General features: G+C 47.3%; 1 protein-coding gene across 1 annotated transcript in view; it reads left to right on the top strand.

The window, feature by feature from the left end:
* The window catches only part of cabcoco1 (ciliary associated calcium binding coiled-coil 1), a 57717-nt gene extending 35824 nt beyond the window's left edge, over nt 1–21893 (top strand). Inside the window, exon 5 of the mRNA XM_070874062.1 lies at nt 21489–21893. Coding sequence (XP_070730163.1) covers nt 21489–21563 — 75 coding nt within the window. The 3' untranslated portion in view covers nt 21564–21893. The remainder of the gene's footprint in view (nt 1–21488) is intronic.
* Nucleotides 21894–27549: the final 5656 nt, after the last annotated feature.

Here is a 27549-nt window from a genome sequence, read left to right as displayed (position 1 = left end):
ACTTCACCATCAAAGGGTTCCACTCAAGGCACATGTACGCATATATATTAATTATCAAGTTTAAAGACTTGCTTTCCATGTATTTCAGTATTATTTAGCAATATAGAGCCCAAGTTTCCCCAGGAGTTGCTCCTTTTTTTTTGGAGCAACTTGATTTTTCTGGACTATCTTTTCAGTTGCAATTCTGGCCATTTAATTTGAGCCAGTGTAAGTGAGTTAGTTAGGTTTTTTTTTTAGGTTTTTTTTCAAAAGTGGGCGTTCCCAGCCACTTACCCCTGTTTTAGGCGTTTGGCCAGCAAATAGTTGCTCCAAACTAACTTAGGTCAGCGTATGTTGCCACTTCTGTCCGCACAGAAAAACCTTACCCAGAGTTAAGGAATCGGCGCAAGTAACTATATTTAAAGCACCACCAAGCACCAAACAAAGCACAAAAAGTAATAGGCAATTAATTAGCAAATAAAATAGAAGGAACCCTGCACCTAAAGCACCAAAATCAATCAGTAAATAACAAATAAAAATTGGAACTCCTACCTTAGAGAACGCAGCGGGCCACCGATGAGGGAACCCATTCGGCCAGGGCTAGGGACGGTGTGCTTCAGGCCCCTCCCACACAGAAGACTCTAGCGCACATGTGCAGAGGTCCCGGCACTGTTTTCAGCGCCGGGACCTGGCTCCGCCCCCAGTCCATTGGGCCATGCTGCGCCACGACCAAAGAGAGGCTGGGGAGCGGCCAGAATACCAATGTCTTTTTTCGGCACGCTTGGAGGCGGACAGAAACGGCGCACCTTGGGTGAGAGCGCCAGAAAAACAGGTTAGGGAAACTCTAACCCTTTGTATCTATAAAGGAACAAAAAAAACATGAGTTTTTACTTGAAAATTTGGCAGCAGGCAACATATTTTGAATATATGCTGTACAGCCAAAATAAATTGAAATGGGTTTCATTGGAGGCTGAGCACAGCTACAAATTAAATAAGCTGTCAGTTGCGACTCATCATCATTACTGAATGTGGTTGTATTATCTGCCAAAGTATTTCCTCATAAGAACATAAGAAATAGGAGCAGGAGTAGGCCATACGGCCCCTTGAGCCTACTCCACCATTCAATAAGATCATGGCTGATCTGATCATGGACTCAGCTCCACTTCCCTGCCCACTCCCCATAACCCCTTATCCCCTTATCGATTAAGAAACTGTCTATTTCTGTCATAATTTATTCCATGTCCCAGCTTCCACAGCTCTCTGAGGCAGCGAATTCCACAGATTTACAACCCTCTGAGAGAAGAAATTTCTCCTCATCTCAGTTTTAAATGGGCGACCCATCCAACTTCCATGTTCATTTTATGAAGTGATTTCATTTTTCATTTACTGTGAAGTAGCAAAAGTTTCTACTTGTTAGATAAGGCTAAATTCACCAGTCTTCTGCTCCCAGTAGGAGGCTGCGTTCAAAGAGAGCGCAGGTTGGAGGATTGGCACTATGGTGTTGTAGTACTATCTCCGACTTGCACTCCCACTGAGCGTGGCTCCTTGCTGCAGGGAGACTTACCCTATAGGATTGCTTGCACGCTAGTGGTTCCATGAGTTCGGGCATTCGGACCTACCTCAAGCTTCCCACAACACCATCCATCGGCGACCTCCGACGAGCCCCACGAGTTCGGGTCATTTGGGCCTACCACAGGCTTCCCACCACATCACCCACCGGCGACCTCCGACATCCTTCGATGACCTCCGACACCCCCCCCGGCGACCTCCGCCGACCTCTGTAGGTGGCATCCTCGACCTGGACCTAGCTATCGGGCCTCAACCCCCCTCCAGCGGTGATCTCATTGGAACACCTCCAGCGACGGCAGATGGGCCTCTCCTCCACGACAGAGTCTGGGCCCCCTCGACGACGGCTGGACCCCCCGTTGCGACAGACAACCTCCTCCTCAACGACGACCGGGTCCCCCTCTCCCACGTCGGTGACTGGCCTCCCCTCCTCCTTCAGTGACGACTGGAGCTCTCCTTCATCACTGGCGACCTGGCCTCTTCTCCACCTCCACTACGTGGTGAGCACCATGCTGTGACCCCCCTGCCTTCCCACCCTGAACCCCAGTGAGCCACTGACCCTCCCAATGCCTGCTCCCAACCAGGCCTTGGACCACCTACCACCAAGGCCGCTACCCAGCGCCCAGCCTGCGGCCAACATCTCGCCGTAGGCAATTAGGCTCATATAGCAGTGCCTGGTCTCCATTCGTCTTGGAGCCCCTTGCCACTGGATCAAGACCTTGCTTAGCTAAGCCCGTGTGGTAGCCGGTGTGCAACGACCACCCCACGTTAAAAGAACTCACACACAGGCATCTTCCACTCCGTTAACATGAAGTTTTGGACCTGGAAGGTCAAGACCCTCATGGACAACCCCAACAGCGACAGGCCAGAACGCCGCACTGCCATCGTTGCCCGGGAACTTAAACGCTTTGATATCAACATTGCCGCCCTAAGCGAGACCCGGCGGGCAGGGGAAGGCCAGATCAAGGAACAAGGTGGAGGTTACACCTTCTGGAAAGGGAAACCAGAGGAAGAACGCTACCTCCACGAAGTCGGCTTCACCATCAAAACCGAGCTGGTTGACCACCTCAAAGACTCCCCGTGCGGGGCTAACGAACGCCTCATGTTCTTCAACTCACCCTATCCCAGAACCAGTGCGCCACAGTCATCAGTGCGTACGCCCCAACACTCGATACAACTGATGAGGCCAAAGAGGGTTTTTACTCCAACCTCGAAAAATCCCTGTCCTGCGTCCCCGTGGGCGACAAACTGATCCTCCTCGGTGACTTCAACGCCAGGGTTGGCAAGGATAAAGACCTCTGGGGGGGGGGGGGGGGGGGGGGGGGGGGGGGGGCGGGGGAATGTGATTGGTAGAGAGGGGATAGGGAAAGCCAACTCCAGCGGTACCCTACTCCTGACAAAATGTCTAGAGCGCGAACCTGTCATCACCAACATCTTGTTCCGCCAGAGGGACAAATACAAGGCATCGTGGCAATACCCTCGCTCCAAGCACTGGCACCTGCTCGACTATGTCATCGTCCAAGCCAGGGATCACATGGATGTGCGCATCACCCGCGCCATGACAGGAGCCGACGGATGGACCACCGCCTAATCCGATCCATCATCGACATCAATCTAGCCCCAAAGCGGAGGGGACAGCAGAAGCAGTGCCGCAGAAAAGTCAATGCCGGGGCACTTAAGGATCCAGCTAAGAGAGCCCTATACAGCCAGCGCCTCATAGCTAACCTGGCGTGCCTTGATGACCCTGAGATGCTCAATGCCCACAGCGCTTGGTCTGCCCTCCAAGCCTCCATAACCAGTGTCTGCAAAGAGACGCTCGGTCACTCAACCAGGAAACACCAGGACTGGTTTGAGTAGAATGATCAGGAGATCCAAGAGCTAATAGATCGCAAGCGCAGAGTATTTCTGAGGCTTAAACAACAACCCAACTTGGGAACAGCAAAGCAACGTTACAGACGGCTCAAGGTTGAGGTCCAACAAAAAACCTGGGACCTAAAGAACAGGAGTGGATGAAGAAAGCACAGGAGATACAGCAGCTGGCCGACAACCATGATGTGAGAGGATTCTTCATCGCAGTCAAGGCCACCGATGGGCCAACCAACCAAGGCCCCACCCCACTGCTGGCCAAGAACGGGGAAACACTCATCAAGGATACCGAGGCAGTCAGGGCCTGCTGGAAGGAGCACTTCGAAGATCTCCTCAGTCAAGACTCTGCCTTTGACTCGAGTGTTCTCGACTCCATCCCGCAGCATGCGACCCGCCACCATCTCAGTGAGACCCCAACACTGCACGAGGTAGAAAAAGCCATAAGACAGCTTAAAAACAACAAGGCTACGGGTGCGGATGGAATCCCTGCTGAGGCATTGCTGGCGCGAATACACGACCTCATCTCTCTCATCTGGAGGGAGGAGAGCATGCCGGGGGATCTCAGAGATGCGGTAATCGTGACCACCTTTTAAAAAGGGGACAAGTCCGACTGCGGCAACTACAGAGGAATCTTCCTGTTATCAGCCACTGGGAAAGTCGTCGCTAGAGTTCTCCTCAACCGTCTTCTCCTGTGGCCGAGGAGCTCCTGCCGGAGTCACAGTGCAGATTTCGTCTCCTACGGGGCACAGCGGACATGACTTTTGCAGCACAACAGCTACAGGAAAAATGCAGGGAACAGCGCCAGCCCTTATACATGGCCTTCTTCGACCTTACAAAGGCCTTTGACACTGTCAACCACGAGGATCTTTGGAGCGTCCTCCTCCATTTCGGATGCCCCCAAACGTTCGTCACCATCCTCCGCCTGCTCCATGACGACATGCAGGCCGTGATCCTTACCAACGGATCCATTACAGACCCAATCCACGTCCGGACCGGGGTCAAACAGGGCTGCGTCATCGCCCCAACCCTCTTCTCAATCTTCCTCGCCACCATGCTCCACCTCACAGTCAACAAGCACCCCGCTGGAGTGGAACTAAATTACAGAACCAGCGGAAACCTGTTCAACCTTCGCCGTCTCCAGGCCAGGTCCAAGACGACCCAACCTCTGTCGTCGAGCTACAGTACGCGGAAGGTGCCGGCGTCTGCGCACATACAGAGGCTGAACTCCAGGACATAGTCGACATATTTACTGAGGCATACGAAAGCATAGGCCCTACGCTAAACATCCGTAAGACAAAGGTCCTCCACAAACCTGTCCTCACCGCACAGCATTCCCCCCAGTCATCAAGATCCACGGCACGGCCCTGGACACCGTGGACCACTTCCCATATCTCGGGAGCCACCTATCAACAAGAGCAGGTGTTGACGACGAGATCCAACACCGCCTCCAGTGCGCCAGTCCAGCCTGCGGCCGCCTGAGGAAAAGAGTATTTGAAAACCAGGCCCTCAAAACTGCCACCAAGCTCATGCTCGACAGGGCTGTAGTAATACCTGCCCTCCTGTATGGCTCAGAGACATGAACCATGTACAGTAGACACCTCAAGTCGCTGGAGAAATATCACTAACGATGTCTCCATAAAATCCTACAAATCCCCTGGGAGGACAGGCGCATCAACATCAGCATCCTCGTCCAGGCCAACATCCCCAGCATTGAAGCACTGAACACACTTGATCAGCTCTGCTGGGCAGGCCACATAGTTTGCATGCCAGACACGAGACTCCCAAAGCAAGTGCTCTACTCGGTGTTCCTTCACGGCAAATGAGCCAAAGGTAGGCAGCAGAAACGTTACAAGGACACCCTCAAAGCCTCCCTGATAAAGTGCGACGCCCCCACTGACACCTGGGAGACCCTGGCCCAAGATCGCCCTAAGTGGAGGAAGTGCATCTGGGAGGGCGCTGAGCACCTCGAGTGTCAATGCCGAGAGCATGCAGAAATCAAGCGCAGGCAGCGGAAAGAGCGTGCGGCATATCAATCCCACCCACCCCTTCCCTCAACGACTATCTGTTCAACCTGTGACAGAGTCTGTGGCTCTCATATTGGACTGTTCAGCCACCAAAGAGGAGTGGAAGCAAGTCTTTCTCGATTCTGAGGGACTGCCTAGGATAATGATGATGATGAGTGGTGTAGCTTAGTGATTTACATTTATATAGCGCCTTTAACGTAGAAAAGCATCCTAAGGTGTTTCACAAAAGTGTATGGTGACAAAATTTGGATGTCAAACGAAAGAAGAGATTAGGAGGGATGACCAAAAGCTTGGTTAAAGTGGTGGGCTTTAAGGGGATGCTTGAGTGAGGAATGGAAGGAGAAGAGCCAAATGCGTATAGGGAAAGAATTTTAAATTGTGTAGTCTTGGTGGCTGAAAGCATGTTTGCCAGTGGCGGAATGAAGGGAGGGGTTGAATGCACAAGGGAGAAACTGGGTGTGAGGTGTAGTGCTGAAGGAGGTTACAGGGGTAGAGAGGTTTGAGGCCATGGAGCGATTTAACCACAAGTTACAAGTTGAAATATATAGTTACTCTGCATATTTCATCAGTATTTTCCATAGAAAGAGATCCAGTTCTATGTGGCTTGCTCATAATTACTAATTCCTAGTTGGGTAACACCTCTTTGAGGTTGAGTTAGCATCAAATTAACATGTCAGACAATAGAATATTGGGACTGAATTGTTCCTCAATGGCAGACTCAGTCATTTGATACCTGAACCAGCCAAGTCCTGCGTAGTACTTTTGCTAATTGACCAGGCAATTAGGCTCAGTAATGAGGCTTAGAAGGACAGACCTGTCAGTGGGGGCTAGGATTCTTCCCTCATAGCTCCAGGTATCCCTGCAAGCCAATGCCCTGGCGAGTAGGGCAGTCCTAGCTGGACAAGCAGCGAGACGCTGGGAGGCGGTATGGTTGTACCTGATTAAACTCCAGCAAAACACATATTTGGGCATCCCTGAGCCTTGACTTCTGATAACCTGCTTTGGTAAGTGAAGTGTGTCCCTATAAAGGGAGAGTTTGTGAATCCCATTTCAAGCAATTGGAAAATACTTGTGGATTTCTGATTTGGAGGATTAAAAAGCCAAGTTGCTGGTGATCTTGCATGCCGCACCAGGGTAGCAGATATGAAGAGCAGCGTGCACGTTCAGTCAGGTCCAACGCCAGCTCCATCAGTTATGCTGAATTTCTACCGATGTAGATCTACAGTTCCAGCAGTTATCACTCCTGTGATCTCCACTTTATTCTCATTTCACAACCTTAATCTGCACCAAATAAAGAAGGGCACAGATATGTTCTACACATGCTCATCCCCAACACCATAGTTAAGTCTCTATGCCCAACTCGTTCTTCTAATTCTTAAGAAGTGTATGGTTCATGTTGAAATAAATAACATTTGGTCTTTGGACATTGTTTGAGGCCCTTCAAACTACAGCAGGTGTGTTTACAGGCATGAGTGGATCTTTGAAAATTACCGGAAGGCTATATTTCTGCCTATTAATATGTGGCCAGGTCCCCTCATATTGTCTACTCTTAAAATTGTTCAAGCTTATTTGCCTCACACACTGCACTGGAGTGTCAGCCTAAATGTTTGTGCTTAAGTCTCTGGAGTGGGACTTGAACCCACAACCTTCTTCACTCAGAGGTGAGAGTGCTACCCACTGAGCCACAGCTGACACTAGTTCTGTACTTGTCCATCCACTCACCTCTCCACGAGTGGCTGGTGTCAAAAAGTAGCCGAGACCAGTTTCCCCATCTCTAAAGCCGTGCCGCAGTTTCCTGTTGTGCTGGAGCCAGATTTTCACAAGGCACACACACCTCTTTCTCTGAAACGTTCCCTTCCCTCCACTATTCAAATTGTGACTGACCCAAGCTGCAATGGGATATAGGAATATTAGACACAGGAACAGGCTATTCAGCCTCTCGAGCGGTTAGATCATGGCTAATCTGTACCTCAACTCCATTTATCCGCCTTTGCTCCAAATCCCTTAATATTCTTATCTAACAAAAATCTATCCAAGAGGGCTCAATTTTCGCCAGTTATCTGTGCTGTTTTTTTGTGCGCGCTGCTTTTTTTGGCCTAAATTAAAATATCCAAAGTTTCTACGTCAGCGTAACTCAGTTAGTTACGATTTTTTTAGATTAGTATTTTTTTGCATCATAGGGGATGTAACCTGATGTCTGCGCCAGTTTTTCAGATTTAAGCAAGTTTGGCCAACTTACATTTTTCCTAGGACGGCGTATGTGATTGCTCCTTCTGGGCACTTAAGAAAAACCAGCGCACATTAAAAAATCGGTGCAGAAAGGCGCCATTGTTTTTATGCAAAGTTTTGGAGGGAGTCAAGAAGACATTGAATATTCATCGTGAAGATTAATTTTTTTCAAACTCAAAACGGAGAAAAAGGTTAGTCTAATGCAATTCTTTAATTTTGGATTTTTTTTCAAAGTGCCACGCCACCACCAAACGTCTCCTCACTGGGCCCGAAGGTCGGAGCATCGGCTGGCAGAATCGTTCCCTCGCCCAGAACAGGTGCTCGGGCTCGGCTTCAAAAGAAGCCCGGGGGGTGTGGTGTGAAAGCCGAACTGAAGGGATGAGAAGCCTTACACTGTGCAAAAGAGGGGCGGGGGGGGGGGGGTGGCGGTCTTTGCCGAGCCCCTGTGTCCGGCCAAGGGAGGAATTCTACTGCATGACCCTTAAGCCCGGTGATGAAACGTTCGGTCGGTGGTGGGGTGGTACTTGGAAAAAAATCTATAATTAAAGAATTGCATTAGACTTCGTTGTACCAAATGTCCTCGTTGAATGCCTAGCTTCCCGTTCTAAGCAAGCCTATTGCACATGCGCAGACCAGGGTGTATACTAGGGCATCGACCTTGGGGAGAGAGAGGAGAGAAGCTTTAACTTTGTCCTGCTGTTTTCAGCTTCTTGCAAAGATACAATTTAATTATGGGGGCAATATTGACAATGCCACAGCTTCTGCAAGCCTTCTGTATAATGGTGCTGTGGAGGAGACGATTAATTCCACATCATCGCATAAGGAACCTTAGGATGATGCGCAGAGGCTTTATCCACGTCTGGTATATCGAGACAGGCATTCATACCTGCACCTGTGTGAGAAGGCTGCATTTCTGCAAAGAAGTTGTAACCGAGATCTGTGAGTTAGTAAAAGCCGACCTGCAACCTAGAAGCATCAGGAGGACTGCTTTGTCAGTTGAAGTAAAGGTTACAGCTGCACTTTCATTCTATGCAATTTGATCATTCCAGGCTGTGGTGTCTCTGCACCTTGCTACTGAATCACACGAGGCATGTACTGCAGACACGGTCACTGCGTGACCTTTCTTTATTCCCAGGACCAAGAAGTGATGACCCTGCGTGGGACCTCCCTTTAAATACCTGAGTGCCCAGGTGAGGAGTGTCTCCCACAAGTTCACCCTGTGGTCAAGGTGTGCATTGCCAGGACATATATACAGTGTACAGTGTGGTTGCTTGAAGGTTACAGTTACATGAAGGTTACAGTTGTATGAAGGTTGCATACATGACACAGGCCACAACTGGGGATGTGTGCGCCATTTCTCAACATGCAACGCATATCTGCATTCGGCAGGTGACTGCTGCACTATATGCCCAGAAGAATGACGACATAAAGTTCCCCATGACCACTCAGGCAATGTGTGATAGGGCTGTAGACTTCTCCAGGATTGCTGGCTTCCCAAAGGTACAGGGCTGCATTGATTGTACTCACATTGCCTTGTGACCATCTTTGGAGGATTCCAAAATGCACAGGAAGAGAAAAGGCTTCCACTCCGTGAATGTGCAGCTCGTGTGTGATGACATGCATCGCATCATGTCAGTTGATGCGAGATACCCTGGGAGCACCCATGATGCATTCATCCTATGCGAGAGCGCTATATCTGCCATGTTTCAGTAGCAGCCAGAAGGGCAGAGCTGGCTACTGGGAGACAAAGGGTACGGCCTCGGCACCTGGCTCATAACCCAGATGGAAGCTGACCGGGAATACAACATGTCGCACATTGCGACACGCAGCATAATAGAGAGGACCATTGGCATCTTGAAACAGCATTTCCAATGCCTGGACCATTCCGGACGCTACTTGCAATACTCCCCTGAGATTGTCGGTCAATTCACTGTTATGTGCTGCATGCTGCATAACTTAGCCATCATGAGGCAGCAGCAGCTGATAGTAGAAGACCCACCTGAGGTGACAGTGGCTGATGATGAGGAGGAAGATGCAGATGACGAGGAGGAGGAGGATGAGGAAGCCATGCAACTACCTAAACCCGGAGCACGACGGCAGAGAAGGGCAGGCCATCGTGCCCCTTTAAAGATTGCTCGAGCCTTGCTCCAGCAGCTCATCCATGAACGCTTTGCTGCCTGAAGGCTCAGCGGCAACTATTCCACATGGACCATGTTTACTGTTAGGACCTGTTCCGTAATGTTGTGTTGTGTTGTATTAATGGAACAAATAATGGAAATTATTCTTTTTTAGTTTTAAAGGTTGTGTTAATAATGGATCAAATAATGGAAGTGATTCAGTTATCATTTAAAATATATTTTATTCAAAAGTTTAACACTTGTTTGTACTTAACTTTAATAAAAATATTCTTGTATCAAACTTTAAAGTTTTCAGTTAAGATCACTTACAAACTTTAAGATCACTTACAAACTTCTAAACTTGTAAATTTACCTAACTTCGAAAAAACTTTTAAATTGAGAACAGTTACAACTGTAACAATAATAACAACAACAACAGCAGTAGCAAAGAAAGGCTTCACCCATCTCTCCTCCACCTTATTCTAAGACTGGTCTTGTTGACTCCATCCCTGCTCGCAGGCAGTGGCGCAGCGTTTCTCGGGTTGGTACCAAGCTTATTCTTTCAAACATCTCGGGTAATGCGCACTTCTTGATGGGGGGTTTGGGCAGTCGCTAATGTGGAATGTCCAGCTTGGGCCTCTTCAGAGGCTGGTCTGAGGATTGGAGTGGGAGTGACATTTGATTCTGTCAATGGCCGCGGGGTCTGGGCGTGTTCCCTTATTGCAGCAGCTAACTCCGACATTCCCTCCCTCATGTGCCCTAAAAGTGCCTCAACTACCTGCATCATTCCCTCCCTCATGTTCACCAACAGTGTATCAGCGAATTGCAATATACCCTCCCTTATGTTCACCGACAGTATATCAGCTACCTGCGACATTCCCTCCCTCACATGTACCGACAGTGTTCCAATTTCTCGTGAGAGTGTTGTTACTTCTCCCGACAGTCCCGATACCTCATCACCCACCCCACTGATGGTGCCCAGGAGTGATTGCGCAAGGTCAATGCTCTCCGCTATCATCTGAACCACATCTGTTAGATCCTGCACCTCAGGAGAGCGTCTAGGAGCCCTCCTTCCCCTCCTCACCCTGAGTGTGGCTTGCTGCATCCCACTGGTACCCGCAGCCTCGGACGGTGTGACCCAGGATGTGCCTCGCTACATCTCACTGGAATCCCCAGCCTCGACTGTGAGAAACCATGGAATGTCCCAACGCTCGTACAACTCAGAAAAGGGCCTGGCACCTCAATAGGCGGCAGCTACACCTCCTCCAGAGTGAGTACAACAGTGGGGGCTTCATCCATCCCCATGCTCTTGGTCTAGAAAGTGGGATTGGAAGATATTCTCTTCAGGCCCGTGCGCGTTTGAATCTTCTGCATCGACTTCAGCCTCGCCAGGATTGGCCTCAAGTTCTGCAAAATACAACAGAACAGACAAATGGTTTGCAGCAGAGGAGGGGGCAGGGTGGCATGACTACAGGCACAGGTTAATTTGAAAGACCACGATGAATGATAGCACATTGCATCAACCGAAGCGTAGCTGACGGAGACAGCCCCATGAACCGAAGCATGGCTAGCCTGCGCAGTACTTAACATTTAGCAAAGCCAGAATGTTAAATTTGCAGGACTTACCCTCTCCCTCGAGTGTGGGTCCAGCTTGTGCAGTGGTGTTTGCTTTTCTCCAGGCAGGACCTGTTAGGTATGGAAGAACTCCACAAGACTGAGTACTGTGAGCTAAAACTGATGTGACCTTAGTCTCTTTACTACAACTCCAGAGTGCCTAATCAGCATGGCAGACAACCTTTTATACTCCCTTCCACGAGGTGTGCAGGTGACCCTTGGGCCTCCAACAGTTGCGCCCTCTGGTGGCAAGTCTTACACAGTTACATACATAATATCTCCGCCCCCCCCCCCCCCCCCCACCAAAGTCTTTGATACAAATTATTTTCAAGTTGAGATGATCCGGAGCCCTACGCTCCCTGGTTGATCATCTGAGTTCAAACTCTGGCATAGGTGAGTTGGTCGGACAATTGCTGCACTGCGGCGCGGCTGGTCTGACAGGACTGTTGGGAATGGTGGGTTCATCCTCTTGATTGACAGCGAAGTCGATTGCTGGCTGGGTGTGTGCTGGTGGATCGGTGATGCTAATGTCCTCTTCAGATTGTTCCTGGTTGTCGGTGAACCGCAGTTTGGTCTGAACCCAATTCTTTCTGCACGTTTGTCCATTCAATAGTTTGACTATAAACGCTCTATTCCCCTCCTTGGCCAAGACAGTGCCAGCGACCCATTTAGGACCACGACCATAATTAAGGACAAATACAGGGTCGTTAACATCAATTGTCATGCGATACAGCCGTGCGATCATGGTACATGTTTTGCTGGTGACGCCGGGTTTGCACATGATCATTTAGATCCAGGTGGACTAAGGAGAGCCTGGTTTTGAGTGCTCTCTTCATTAACAATTCTGCAGAGGGAACCCCAGTGAGCGAGTGGGGTCCCATCCGCTAACTGAGCAGAACCCGAGATAAGCGGGTCTGCAAGGAGCCTTCCGTCACGCGTTTCAAGCTCTGCTTGATGGTTTGGACTGCCCGGTCCGCTTGACCGTTGGATGCAGGCTTAAACGGGGCAGACCTGACATGCTTGATGCTAATGTGGGTCATAAACTCGTTGAATTCCGAGCTGGTGAAACACGGTCCATTGTCACTGACAAGGATGTCGGGCAAGCCATGGATGGCGAACATAGCCCGGAGGCTTTCAATGGTGGCAGTGGATGTGCTGGTTGACATAATTGCACAGTTAATCTATTTAGAGTAAGCGTCCACTACAACTAAAACATCTTTCTGAGAAAGAAGCCAGCAAAATCTGCGTGGATCCTTGACCACGGTTTAGAGGGCCATGACCACAGACTCAATGAGGCCTCCCTTGGTGCATTGCTCAATTGTGAGCACGTGTTGCACTAAGTCCGAGTCAATGCCGGGCCACCAAACATGCGATCTGGCTATAGCCTTCATCATGACTATGCCTGGGTGTGCATTGTGTAGGTCGCGTATAAACGTTTCCCTGCCTTTTTTTGGCAAAATCCCCGATTACCCCATAAGAAACAATCCGACTGGATGGACATTTCATCTTTTGCGTCGGTGAAACGGCTTAATTTCATTTTGCATTTCCCCTGGAATGGCCGACCAGCTCCCATTGAGGACGCAACTTTTTACAAGTGATAGCACAGGATCCTGGCTGGTCCAGGTCCTGATCTGGTGAGCAGTGACGCGTGACCCCTCGTTCTCAAAAGCATCCATGACCAGAAGCAAATCTGCGGGCTGTGCCATTTCCACCCCGGTAGTGGGCAAAGGTAGCCCACTGAGGGCATCAGCACAGTTTTCAGTGCCTGGTCTATGGCGGATAACACAGTCATAGGTGGATAATGTTAGTGCCCATCTTTGGATGCGGGACGAAGCATTGGTGTTTATACCTTTGCTTTCTGAAAACAGCGAAATGAACGGCTTGTGGTCAGTTTCAAGCTCAAACCGAAGTCCAAATAGGTATTGGTGCATTTTCTTAACCCCATATACACATGCTAACACCTCTTTCTCGACCATACTGTAGGCTCTTTCAGCCTTAGACAGACTTCTAGACGCGTATGCAACCTGTTGAAGTTTGCCCAATACATTGGTTTGCTGTAACACACAGCCGACCCCGTACGAAGATGCATCACAAGCTAGCACTAATCGTTTACACGGGTCATACAGTACAAGTAACTTATTAGAACAAAGTAGTTTTCTGGCCTTCTCAAAGGCTGTCTCTTGAGATTTACCCCAAACCCAGTTGTCACCCTTACGTAGTAACATGTGCAACGTTTCCAGCAAAGTGCTTAACCCGGGTATAAAGTTACCAAAATAGTTGAGATGTCCCAGGAACGAACGCAGCTCTGTCACATTCTGTGGTCTGGGTGCATTCTTGATGGCTTCTGTCTTTGAGTCCGTGGGCCTGATGCCGTCTGCCGCAATCTTTCTCCTCAAAAATTTGACCTTTGGCGCCAGGAAAACACACTTGGAGTGTTTCAGCCTGAGTCCCACTCTGTCTAGTCGAATTAGAACCTCTTCCAGGTTGTGTAGGTGTTCGATGGTGTCACGACCGGTGATCAGGATGTCGTCTTGAAACACAACGGTATGCGGAACTAATTGCAGCAAACTCTCCATGTTCCTCTGGAAGATGGCAGCAGCCGAGCGAATCCCAAAAGGGCACCTGTGGTATATAAACAGTCCTTTGAGCGTGTTGATGCACATCAATCTTTTTGAAGATTCAGCCAGTTTCTGTGTCATGTAGGCGGAGGTTAGGTACAACTTGGTGAACGACTTCCCCCCTGCTAACGTTGCAAACAGGTCATCCGTCTTAGGTAGCAGGTACTGCTCCTGTAACAAGTCTCAGTTGATTGTTCACTTGTAGTCTCCGCAGATTCTGACCGTGCCATTGCTTTTCAACACCGGAACAATCGGACTGGCCCACTCGTTGAACTCGACTGGTGATATGATTCCCTCTCGTTGAAGTCTGTCCAGTTCGATCTCGACTTTCTCCCTCATCATATATGGAACCGCTCGAGCCTTGTGATGAACGGGCCTTGCATCGGGGACTAGATTGTTCTGCACCTTGGCGTCTGTGAAATTGCCGATGCCTGGTTCAAATAGCGATGGAAACTTGCTCAGCACTTGGGCACACGAGGCATCATCCACTGAAGATAGTGCTTTGATGTCGTCCCAGTTCCATCGAATTTTTCCCAGCCAGCTTCTGCCGAATAGCGTTGGGCCATCGCCTGGTACAATCCACAGTGGCAAATCATGCACAGCTCCATCTTACGATACCTTAACTGCCGCACTGCCAATAACTGGTATGAGCACGTTGGTGTAGGTGCACAGCTTTGTCTGAATCGGGCTCAGTTTGTGTCTTTGTGCCTTGTTGCCCCACAATTTCTCAAAAGCTTTCTGGCTCATAATTGACTGACTCGCCCCCGTGTCCAACTCCATTGATACCAGAATACCGTTCAGTTTGACTTTCAGCATGATAGGACGGCTCTTGGTGGTGAAGGTGTGTACCCCATACACTTCTTCCTCGGGTTGAGTTGCCTCTCTTGTTTGTTCTGCGTGATCCACGCCGGATCGATCATCCTTTGCCGACTCTGCCACGTGGTGAGTTGCAGCACACTTGCACATTCGCTGGAGGTGCCCCATTGTTTCGCAGCCTTTGCACACGTGGTGCTTGAATCGACATGGGCTCGATGATTACCCTCGCAGTGCCAACATGGTGCTAATGGATTTGCATTCACGCCTGATGCCGGACTCTGAGTCATCCTAGGTCTTGCAGCTGCAGGCGTGCAGGCCCTACCATATGCAGTTCTGCCTGCTAGTGACATTATTTTATGCACAGTACTTGCCGGTGAGCTTCGATGCTGTGAAGATATCTGTCTGGTATTATCGCTTGTGGATATGAATGCCTGGACTGTCGTGCTGGTCGAGGGATTCGGCGGACAGCAGCTTGCGAAGAATGACCTCATGGCCGATGCCAATCACAACAAAGTCCCGCAGCATTTCCTCCAAAAATCCAGCAAATTCGCAAGTTCCCACAAGGCGTCTCAGGTCATAAGAACATAAGAATTAGGAACAGGAGTAGGCCATCTATCCCCTCGAGCCTGCTGATCTGGCCGTGGACTCAGCTCGCCTTACCCGCCCGCTCCCCGTAACCCTGAATTCCCTTATTGGTTAAAAATCTATCTATCTGTGATTTGAATACATTCAATGAGCTAGCCTCAACTGCTTCCTTGGACAGAGAATTCCACAGATTCACAACCCTCTGGGAGAAGAAATTCCTTCTCAACTCGGTTTTAAATTGGCTCCCCTATATTTTGAGGCTGTGCCCCCTAGTTCTAGTCTCCCCGACCAGTGGAAACAACCTCTCTGCCTCTATCCTGTCTAACCCTTTCATTATTTTAAATGTTTCTATAAGATCACCCCTCATCCTTCTGAACTTCAACGAGTAAAGACCCAGTCTACTCAATCTATCATCATAAGGTAACCCCCTCATCTCCAGAATCAGCCTATGAATCGTCTCTGTACCCCCTCCAAAGCTAGTATATCCTTCCTTAAGTAAGGTGACCAAAACTGCACACAGTACTCCAGGTGCGGCCTCACCAATACCCTGTACAGTTGCAGCAGGACCTCCCTGCTTTTGTACTCCATCCCTCTCGCAATGAAGGCCAACATTCCATTCGCCTTCCTGATTACCTGCTGCACCTGCAAACTAACTTTTTGGGATTCATGCACAATGACCCCCAGGTCCCTCTGCACCGCAGCATGTTGCAAATTCTCCCCATTCAAATAATATTCCCTTTTACTGTTTTTTTTCCCAAGGTGGATGACCTCACATTTTCCAACATTGTATTCCATCTGCCAAATCTTAGCCCATTCGCTTAACCTATCTAAATCTCTTTGCAGCCTCTCTGTGTCCTCTACACAACCCGCTTTCCCACTAATCTTTGTGTCATCTGCTTGTTACACTACACTCTGTCCCCTCTTCCAGGTCATCTATGTATATTGTAAACAGTTGTGGTCCCAGCACCGATCCCTGTGGCACACCACTAACCACCGATTTCCAACCCGAAAAGGACCCATTTATCCCGACTTTCTGCTTTCTGTTAGCCAGCCAATTCTCGATCCATGCTAATACATTTCCTCTGACTCTGCGTACCTTTATCTTCTGCAGTAACCTTTTGTGTGGCACCTTATCGAATGCCTTTTGGAAATCTAAATACACCACATCCATCGGTACACCTCTATCCACCATGCTCGTTATATCCTCAAAGAATTCCAGTAAATTAGTTAAACATGATTTCCCCTTCATGAATCCATGTTGCATCTGCTTGATTGCACTATTCCTATCTAGATGTCCCACTATTTCTTCCTTAATGATAGCTTCAAGCATTTTCCCCACTACAGATGTTAAACTAACCGGCCTATAGTTACCTGCCTTTTGTCTGTCCCCTTTTTTAAACAGAGGCGTTACATTAGCTGCTTTCCAATCTGCTGGTACCTCCCCAGAGTCCAGAGAATTTTGGTAGATTATAACGAATGCATCTGCTATAACTTCCGCCATCTCTTTTAATACCCTAGGATGCATTTCATCAGGACCAGGGGACTTGTCTACCTTGAGTCCCATTAGCCTGTCCAGCACTACCCCCCTAGAGATAGTGATTGTCTCAAGGTCCTCCCTTCCCACATTCCCGTGACCAGCAATTTTTGGCATGGTTTTTGTGTCTTCCACTGTGAAGACCGAAGCAAAATAATTGTTTAAGGTCTCAGCCATTTCCACATTTCCCATTATTAAATCCCCCTTCTCATCTTCTAAGAGACCAACATTTACTTTAGTCACTCTTTTCCGTTTTATATATCGGTAAAAGTTTTTACTATCTGTTTTTATGTTTTGCGCAAGTTTACTTTCGTAATCTATCTTTCCTTTCTTTATTGCTTTCTTTGCTGTCGTTTAAAATTTTCCCAATCTTCGAGTTTCCCACTAACCTTGGCCACCTTATACGCATTGGTTTTTAATTTGATACTCTCCTTTATTTCCTTGGTTATCCACGGCTGGTTATCCCTTCTCTTACCGCCCTTCTTTTTCACTAGAATATATTTTTGTTGAGCACTATGAAAGAGCTCTTTAAAAGTCCTCCACTGTTCCTCAATTGTACCACCGTTTAGTCTGTGTTTCCAGTCTACTTTAGCCAACTCTGCCCTCATCCCACTGTAGTCCCCTTTGTTTAAGCATAGTACGCTCATTTGAGACACTACTTCCTCACCCTCAATCTGTATTACAAATTCAACCATACTGTGATCACTCATTCCGAGAGGATCTTTTACTTGGAGATCGTTTATTATTCCTGTTTCATTACACAGGACCAGATCTAAGATAGCTTGCTCCCTTGTAGGTTCTGTAACATACTGTTCTAAGAAACAATCCCATATGCATTCTATGAATTCCTCCTCAAGGCTACCCCGTGCGATTTGATTTGACCAATCGATATGTAGGTTAAAACCCCCCATGATTACTGCCATTCCTTTTTCACATGCCTCCATTATTCCCTTGATTATTGCCCGTCCCACCGTGAAGTTATTATTTGGGGGCCTATAAACTACGCCCACCAGTGACTTTTTCCCCTTACTATCTCAAAATTACACCCATAATGATTCAACATTTTGTTCATTAGAGCCAATATCGTCTATCACAACTGCCCTGATATCATCCTTTATTAACAGAGCTACCCCACCTCCTTTCCCTTCTTCTCTATCTTTCCGAATTGTCAGATACCCCTGTATGTTTAATTCCCACTCTTGGCCACCTGCAACCACGTTTCTGTAATGGGCACCAAATCATACCCATTTGTAATGATTTGTGCCGTTAACTCATTTACTTTATTTTGAATGCTGCGTGCGTTTAGGTAGAGTGTTTTAATACTAGTTTTTAAACCATGATTTTTAGTTTTGACCCCTCCTGCAGCCCCTTTACATTCATACATATTGTCCCTTCCTATCACCTTGTGGTTTACATTTACCCCAGTGCTACTCTGCTCTGTTGCCTTGCCACGTCCTGGCCCTCGGAGTGGAGGTGCGTGTAGAAGTGATACCTGGCCATTAAGATGCTCACCTTCGGCTTGAGGTGGTTCCGAACCAGCGTACACAACTCTGTATATGTCATCTCCACTGGTTTCTCTGGTGCTAGCAGATTCTTGATGAGGCCGTATATTGTGAGGAGAATCGCCCTGCGCTTGATTGCTTTATCATTCCCCATCCAGCTCGTTGGCCACAAAGTACTGGTCGAGATGCTCAACAAAGGCTTCCCAATAATCACCCTCTACAAATCTCTAAAATACCAATGGCAGCCATGGCCGCGTGAAAGTTTGTAATCTTTTACTCGTCGCCAATTGTTAGGTATGGAAGAGCTCCATAAGACTGAGTACTGTGAGCTAAAACTGATGTGACCTTCGTCTCTTTAATACAACTCCAGAGTGCCTAAGCAACATGGCAGACAACCTTTTATACTCCTTTCCACGAGGTATGCAGGTGACCCTTGGGCCTCCAACAGTTGCGCCTTCTGGTGGCAAGTCTTACACAGTTACAATGTTTACAGGACCCATCAAAGCAGCGACCCTGTCTTCCAAGGGTGTCAGTGGGTGCAGATTTGCTGGGCCTCCTCCTGTTCGAGTTATTTCCCTTTTGTTGTGTGCCACCTTCCTCTGCAAAAATGAAAATATAACTTTTTAGAGAAGGTGTCTTTCTGCTGGGTGGGACATACAGGTGGTCACATTTACAATTGCAATTCCAGTGACTAAATGAAAATATTACTTACACTAACTACTTGACCAAGGTCCTGCCACTTTCTGCACTCCAGACCACAGGGTGGTCACCATTGCACAGTAATCTTCTGCAAGTTGGTTCCAGCGTTTCTTCAGTTCTTTTGGTGAAACTTTATGTGACCTCTGCTGGTGTCCAGCTCATGCCATCTGGCCTCAATTACAGTAACTAATGCCTCCACTTTATCCTGTGTGAAATTCTTGGTCCTTGAGCCACGTTGCATATTGTATTGCAGTTCCAATTTTTCCACTGAGAATTAAAGTTCTCACACACAACTGGCTCTTTAAAAATGGCCGAATGCAGACCGGGAGCTGTACTGGGCATGCGCGCCCATAGCAGTCACATTAAAAAACTACATTTTTTTTTTGCATGTATGCACAGAAGGGGGGCATCGTTTTTTCGGTGCAAATATTAGTCTCCCTCCCCTGAATCTAAAGGACAGGCTGCATGGCACTAAAAAATAGAACGGGGAAACTTGCAAGTTATTTTTTTGGAGTAGTCAGAGCCAAAAAAAAACGGGCGTAACTCTTACAATACGCCAAAAAATGGCCTTGGAGAAAATTGAGCCCTCTGTATCTACCCTATCAAACCCTTTTAACATTTTAAACACCTCCATCAGATCACCCCTCAATCTTCTTAACTCAAGGGAATACAAGCCTAGTCTATGCAACCTGTTGGCATAGTTTAACCCTCTGAGCCCCGGTATCATTCTAGTGAAACTGCACTACATTCCCTCCAAGGCCATTCGTTCCTGAGGTGAGATGCCCAGAAATTGGATATTGCCCGACAAAGGCAATAACTTTCCAACATTGTGTTGTGGTGCACTCCCAATATTAACACTGCAGTACCAGGTAAACCCCCCATCTCCCTAATTCTGGAGAAAACTTTTGGGAATAAAGAGGAGCAGAATGAAATAGTAACTCCTGTTATACACTAAAAGATGTCGAGTAAGATATGCTTCTGAGAGCAAAGCTGGAATTGTTGTCAGTGGAAAAACGGAGAACAGAAATATTTTGTAGTAACAACTAGCAGTGGTTTGTTGTGAGGCAGCTGGTAATGCTTTTAGTAAATGATGGCCCATCCATGTTCTCTGAGAGAATCTCAGCTAATCAAAGCAGCAGACAGCTGCCTTTTGCATTAATTCACTTGACCCCGATTCTGCTGCATTAGTCACTACTCATATTATCTTAAATCAATTTGTGAAATAAATCTTAAGTCGGCAAGTGAAACCTATGGCCACTAGGTGGAGTCTGTGATGTATTTGTTTAATATGTACGTGCACAAGTAACAGAATGAAGAAAGGGGAACATCATATTCGCTGCTTCCACAGAGCATATACAATCCTACTTACCAGGCACTCTATAATCTGACCTTACTAGGTACTCTTAATAATCTGACTTTACCAGGTACTCTATAATCTGACTTTACCAGGTACTCTATAATCTTACAAACTAACACACAAAACCATCACATAAATTGATAGAATTTTCATTACATTTAGCCCTCTTATGTTGCACATAGGCTTGTGTGGTTCAGTTGTATGAATTTATATCTCCCACTTCTGGACGATCTTATATTTTAAGTTTTACTACCCCATCAAAAGTAGCAATTGATGGTCTGACAATCCAATCAGTGCGACCAGCAGTTTCACTCTCACTACTGTCGAGTTCTAATTGAGCAATGTGTATGTGCCTTTGGGATTTGTCAGAGTTTACTAGCCGAGCACAGTATATTCAAAATGTTTTTTGATCAAAAAAAATAAAATTATCCGGTAGCTCAAATTATGCAATTTGCATAAAACAACACAGGAAGGGTTTTTTTGCACTATTTTGATTCAAACAGATAATTTGAATGAAAGAACTTTGAATTAAAATGAGTAGGCTGCATGACTGCTCACATATATTTGAAGGGAAAGCACTCAGCACATAACACTCATGTCCTATTCTTTTCAAACCATTTTGTGCTTCGACACGTAACCTCTGAGTACTTGCAGTGATTTGTTATCAAGTTGCCAGGCCCAGCCTGAATATCAGTGAATACAGGTATATCTCTCCTTTACAGTACATGAGTAATAGTTAATCTGAACGTTCATTTCCTTATGCCTCCTGCTCACAGTAGATATAATATACATTGGGGAGGGTGTAAACTGTAAGATAAACAGTTATCACGTACAGACAGGGCCATCTCCTCCAAGAGTGAAAAACAGGAAGGTGGGAGGGCAAAGGCTGTTGACTGCTGTTAGCCTATTATCAAACACAAATGTAAAAGACAGTGCCCTATATGATGGTCTCTTTATTAATCCTGTCCTATCGTCTCCACAGACTGAGATAAATGAAAAGCTGCACAAACAGGAAGAGGCCTACACTGTGAGAATCAGCAAACTGAAAATGCAATGAACCATCCGACAGGAGCTATCAGCCTTTCCCTGAAGACTGCAGACCAGCAGGACACTCTGCTACTGAGCCAGTTATTCATTTTGAAACTAGGTGATAGCGAGGGTAGATCTCAAAAGTGTTCACAAAGTTTTGGCACTTTGTTTGGGGAGGATTAGGAGCCGTGCACTGTTTTTGTTGTGTATGTAAACAAACAGACTTGTTTTCTGAAGATGGTGTCCATTGAAACATGTCCTGTGGGGCATTTTACTATGTTCAAGGTACTATCTAAATGCAAATTGTTGTTTTGTTCACAGTTCTGGTATAAATATTAAAAATTATTTCCACAATTCAGCAGCACTTTCTATGGAAAGTTATTTTGTTGCATTCTCCCGCACATCACGCACCATTTCCAGCCGAGAGGACAAGATGCAGACCTGCCTCCCCAGGCCCTGCCAACATCTCTCTCTATATAGTGCTCCTCGCGTGCAGGACAAAGTCTCAGACTGGCCAAATCGGTAGGTTTTAAGAAGTGCCTTAAAGGAGGAGAGAGAGGTGGAGAGATTTAGGGAGAGAATTCGAACTTAGGGCCTCGGCCACCAATGGTGGAGTGAAAGAAATCGGGGATGCACAAGAGGCCAGAGTTGGAGGAACGCAAAGATCTCGGAGGGTTGTCGGGATGGTGTAGGTTACAGAGATAGGGAAACATAGAAAATAGGTGCAGGAGTAGGCCATTCGGCCCTTCGAGCCTGCATCACCATTCATAGGCGGTCCCTCGAAACGAGGATGACTTGCTTCCACGCCAAAAAAAAGGATGAGTTCACAAGTGTTTCGAAAGAAGAACCGGAACTACATCCTCAAGGGTGGAAAATGCCTGTGCATGGATTTTTTTAACGTGTGGTGGCATTTGCACACCAGCCACCACACGGGCTTGACAGAGCTAGGTCTTGGTCCTGTGGCAAGGATTAACCAAGATGACTAGAGACCTGCTCTGTTGCACGGACCTAGTGTGCACACATATCCCAGTGTGGGCTGGCTCGTGCTGCCCTGGACCCCTGGCCCCGAACTCACGCCTCTCCTGGGCCCCGATCATGTCCCTCCATAGTCTCAGCTCCTTCGCCCCGATCTCGTCGCTCCTGCTGCACCTGCTCATGCGCCAATCACCGACCTGATCCAAAATAAGTGTGCTAAAATAGCTACAGGTGAATTTAAAGAGATTTGTGGGTTCTAGAAACATAGAAAATAGGTGCAGGAGTAGGCCATTCGGCCCTTCTAGCCTGCACCGCCATTCAATGAGTTCATGGCTGAACATTCAACTTCAGTACCCCATTCCTGCTTTCTCGCCATACCCCTTGATCCCCCTAGTAGCAAGGACCTCATCTACCTCCTTTTTGAATATATTTAGTGAATTGGCCTCAACAACTTTCTATGGTAGAGAATTCCACAGGTTCACCACTCTCTGGGTGAAGAAGTTCCTCCGCATCTCGGTCCTAAATGGCTTACCCCTTATCCTTAGACTGTGACCTCTGGTTCTGGACTTCCCCAACATTGGGAACATTCTTCCTGCGTCTAACCCCGTCAGAATTTTATATGTTTCTATGAGGTCCCCTCTCATTCTTCTGAACTCCAGTGAATACAAGCCCAGTTGATCCAGTCTTTCTTGATAGGTCAGTCCCGCCATCCCGGGAATCAGTCTGGTGAACCTTCGCTGCACTCCCTCAATAGCAAGAATGTCCTTCCTCAGGTTAGGAGACCAAAACTGTACACAATACTCCAGGTGTGGCCTCACCAAGGCCCTGTACAACTGTAGCAACACCTCCCTGCCCCTGTACTCAAATCCCCTTGCTATGAAGGCCAACATGCCATTTGCTTTCTTAACCGCCTGCTGCACCTGCATGCCAACCTTCAATGACTGATGTACCATGACACCCAGGTCTCTTTGCACCTCCCCTTTTCCTAATCTGTCACCATTCAGATAATAGTCTGTCTCTAGTTGATTTAATGCTCAAAATGCCCAATTTCTACAAAGTACCAGTCAACAAAGCTGAAATATGTGGCTAAACCAAGTCAAAGGAAGTCGTGCTCAAATTGCGCCATGTTCTGCTCAGACCATACCTTCCGTTCTGTGTCCAATTCTGGTCCTCGAGATACAAGGGAGATATTTAAGCCGCAGAAGCAATTTAGAGAAGAGTTTTAAAGATGATCTCCAGCATCGTTCGGACAAATTGGAGAAACGAGCTTTTCAGCTTGAAAGGAGATGATCTTATGGCGATATGGATGGATGATCACAAACGATATGGAAGGGGTTTGTACCGAAAACTACTGCAACTAAACTATGAAAGCAGGACAGGAGGAGAGAGGTGCAAAAGGTAAAAGGCAAATACAGAAGCAATGTCGGGAAGTTACTTGCAGAAAGTGATCAACACATGGAATGCATTCTGGATAGAGTAGTGTTCAATATGATCATGGCTGATCATGCAACTTCAGTACCCCATTCCTGCTTTCTCTCCATACCTCCTGATCCCTTTAGCCGTAAGGGCCACATCTAACTCCCTTTTGAATATATCTAACGAACTGGCCTCAACAACTTTCTGTGGTAGAGAATTCCACAGGTTCACAATTCTCTGAGTGAAGAAGTTTCTCCTCATCTTGGTCCTAAATGGCTTACCCCTTATCCTTAGACTGTGTCCCATGGTTCTGGGCTTCCCCAACATTGGGAATATTCTTCCTGCATCTAACCTGTCCAATCCCGTCAGAATTTTATATGTTTCTATGAGATCCCCTCTCATTCTTCTAAATTCCAGTGAGTATAAGCCTAGTCGATCCAGTCTTTCTTCATATGCCAGTCCTGCCATCCTGGGAATCAGTCTGGTGAACCTTCGCTGCACTCCCTCAATAGCAAGAATGTCCTTCCTCAGATTAGGAGACCAAAACTGTACACAATATTCCAGGTGTGGCCTCACCAAGGCCCTGTACAACTGCAGTAAGATCTCTCTGCTCCTATACTCAAACCCTCTCGCAATGAAGGCCAACATGCCATTTGCCTTCTTCACCGCCTGCTGTACCTGCATGCCAACTTTAGGGAGGGGCGAAGTCATGGAGGGATTTGAACACGTGGATGAGAATTTGAAATGTACATCAGCAAACACAGGTTTTGGTAAGAGTTAGGATAAGGGTAGCAGAATTTTAGATGATCTCAAGTTTACAGCAGGTGGAACAGGGGATGAGTGTGATGAGTTACTCAGCACCTCAGCTTGTTGGTGCGCCCATGTGCTGTACCCACAGAGTGCAGGGTAGCAGCTCTGCATTAACACAATGCCCACGTCTCTCCTGTTCATACCCCGATCAGCAGTAGTGGGGCCAGCCAGCAAGTGTCCCAGGAGCCACTTAGCTTTCCTCTCTGTAAGCTCCTGAACACTGCAGTAGTATTGGTTATACTTGCACTGTGCCTTCTCTCTGACAGAATAACTGATAGAAAGAGAAGGAATGAAGGAAATATAAGTAGTTGCTTGAGTTCTAAACTCCCTTTGCAACATTTGTGTCCCTACTAAGCCCAAAGCAACTCTAAACTTTATGCGTCTCTGTGATTAACTTCCAATTATCTATCATTCAAGATATAACTGGATTGTCCAGGGCTGCAGCTCCATTCCTGCAGTAATGCTATCATGGTGCCACCTGCTGTTCAATTTGATGATTGCAGTGAAAAATAAAATCGATTCCACATTTGTGGCTCCAGCATTCATTTTCAATTAAGGCTTTAGTTTTAAACTTCTGAAAATATTTCAAGTGTTTTTTTTATATATTTGATTTGAATGTTGTACAACTTAATTAAACCAACAATGATTTAGATTGGGCAGAGAGGAGCATTATAGATTACTTCTGTATTATTTATCCTATGTTTTCCTTTCTGTTTAGTCCCTTGGTTCTGTATTCTGATTGAAAGACTTGGACGGTTTACGCTACATGTCTCTGTAGCTGGCATCAACGTCGTTCCTTGGTCCGGCCACCAGGAGGCATGCTAGAGCAGTGCAGGACAAGAGATTTCCCACACATAGTTCCATAGACCAGACAGGCATATTATCTTGTTGCCTGGGAAGAGCTGAATGGGAAGTCAGTCAGACTGGGATTCTGACATTATGAATTATAGCGTAGATTAATAAAATATTGTTCAATGTAAAAGTTATTTTTCTCGTGTTACACTGTTTTGTAGGTAGCCAAAGACACTATTGTGTCTCCATTGTAAATCTATATGGAGTGGTAGAATGGGATTGTAATCAAATGGTGAACATGTAATGTCTGCTGAGGTGAATGAGAAAGGAGGCAATGTGTGTGAGGACAAGCCACCTCCCAGTCCTAGTACTCAGCCCAATACTCAGCTGTGGCACAGTGGTCGCACTCTCGCCTCACAAGGTTGTGGGTTCAAGTCCCACTCCAGCGACTTGAGCACATAATCCAGGCTTAAACTCCAGTGCAGTACTGAGGGAGTGCTGCATTGTCAGAGGTGCCGGCTTTCGGATGAGACTTTAAACCGAGGCCCCGTCTGCCCTCTCAGGTGGACGTAAACGATACCACGGCATTATTTCGAAGAACAGTGGGGGAGTTCTCCCTAGTGTCCTGGCCTATACTTATTCCTCAACCAACATTGTTATTTCTTGAATAAAGAGTCAGACTAGATACTGCAAGCTCAAAGTGTGACCGTACTCCTTTATTTACAGATCTCAAGAGTCCCTCTCCAACCTGTGAGGCCTCCTTATATACAGGTGCTCCCAAGGGATTGTGGGATCCCTTGGGACTCCAGGGGATAAGCCCTCTGGTGGTTAGACATGGTAATTACAGGTTTGCAAACATAACAACACTTCCGGCCCCCCCCCCCCTCCAAAATCAATAGTGTAACTACAATGTGAGTCGATCTGGGGCCTTCCTTTCCCTGGTTGATCATCTCGGTGCAAATGCTGGTGTTGGTGAGTCGTTTGTTGGGCCTTGCTGGACTGCTGGGGGTGATGGGTTCTGCTTCGTGGTCAACCGCTGGGTCGGTTGGCACTTGTGTGTGTGTTAGAGGGTCGAAAAAGGTAGAGTCTATTGTGGGTTGTTCTGAATAGTCCGTAAATCTGAGTTTGGTTTGGTCCAAGTGTTTTCTGCAGGTGAGTCCATTTGCAAGTTTGACCACAAACACCCTACTCCTCTCTTTGGCCAAAACAGTGCCAGCAATCCACTTGGGACCTTGTCCATAGTGCAACACAAATACAGGATCATTTACTTCAATTTCTTGTGACACATTTGCGTGATCATGATATGTATTCTGTTGAAGCCGCCTGCTCTCTACCTGTTTGTGTAGATCAGGGTGGGCTAACAAGAGCCTTTTTCATGAGCAGTTCAGCGGGAGTGGGGTCTTGTGCGGTAACTAAACAGGACTCGGGATAAGCAAGTCTGCAGTGAGCCTTCAGTTACCCTTTTCAAGCACTGCTTGATTGTTTGAACGGCTCGTTCTGCCTGACCGTTGGACGCTGGCTTAAACGGGGCATATGTGACATGTTTGACCCCATTGCGGGTCATGAATTCCTTGAATTCGGCACTGGTAAAGTACGGCCCATTGTCACTTACAAGGACATCAGGCAGGCCGTGCATGGCAAACATGGCCCGTAGGCTTTCAATGGTGGCAGCAGACGTGTTTGCCGACAAAATCACACATTCAATCCACTTGGAGTACGCATCTACAACCACTAAAAACTTTTTTCCCAAGAATGGGCCTGCATAGTCGACATGAACCCTAGACCACGGTTTGGAAGGCCAAGACCATAAACTTAGAGGCGCCTCCCTGGGTGCATTGCTGAACTGGAAACATGTATTACATTTGTGCACACAGGACTCTAAGTCTGCATCGATACAGGGCCACCACATGTGGGATCTGGCTATCGCTTTCATCATTACAATGCCTGGGTGGGTACTGTGGAGATCACTAATGAAAGCGTCCCTGCCCTTTTTTGGCACAACTACCCGATTACCCCATAGG

The sequence above is a fragment of the Pristiophorus japonicus genome, chromosome 3 (assembly GCF_044704955.1).
Source record: "Pristiophorus japonicus isolate sPriJap1 chromosome 3, sPriJap1.hap1, whole genome shotgun sequence".
NCBI lineage: Eukaryota > Metazoa > Chordata > Chondrichthyes > Pristiophoridae > Pristiophorus > Pristiophorus japonicus.
The sequence above is the reverse complement of the archived record's forward strand: the minus strand, read 5'-3'. Positions and strand labels throughout refer to the sequence as shown.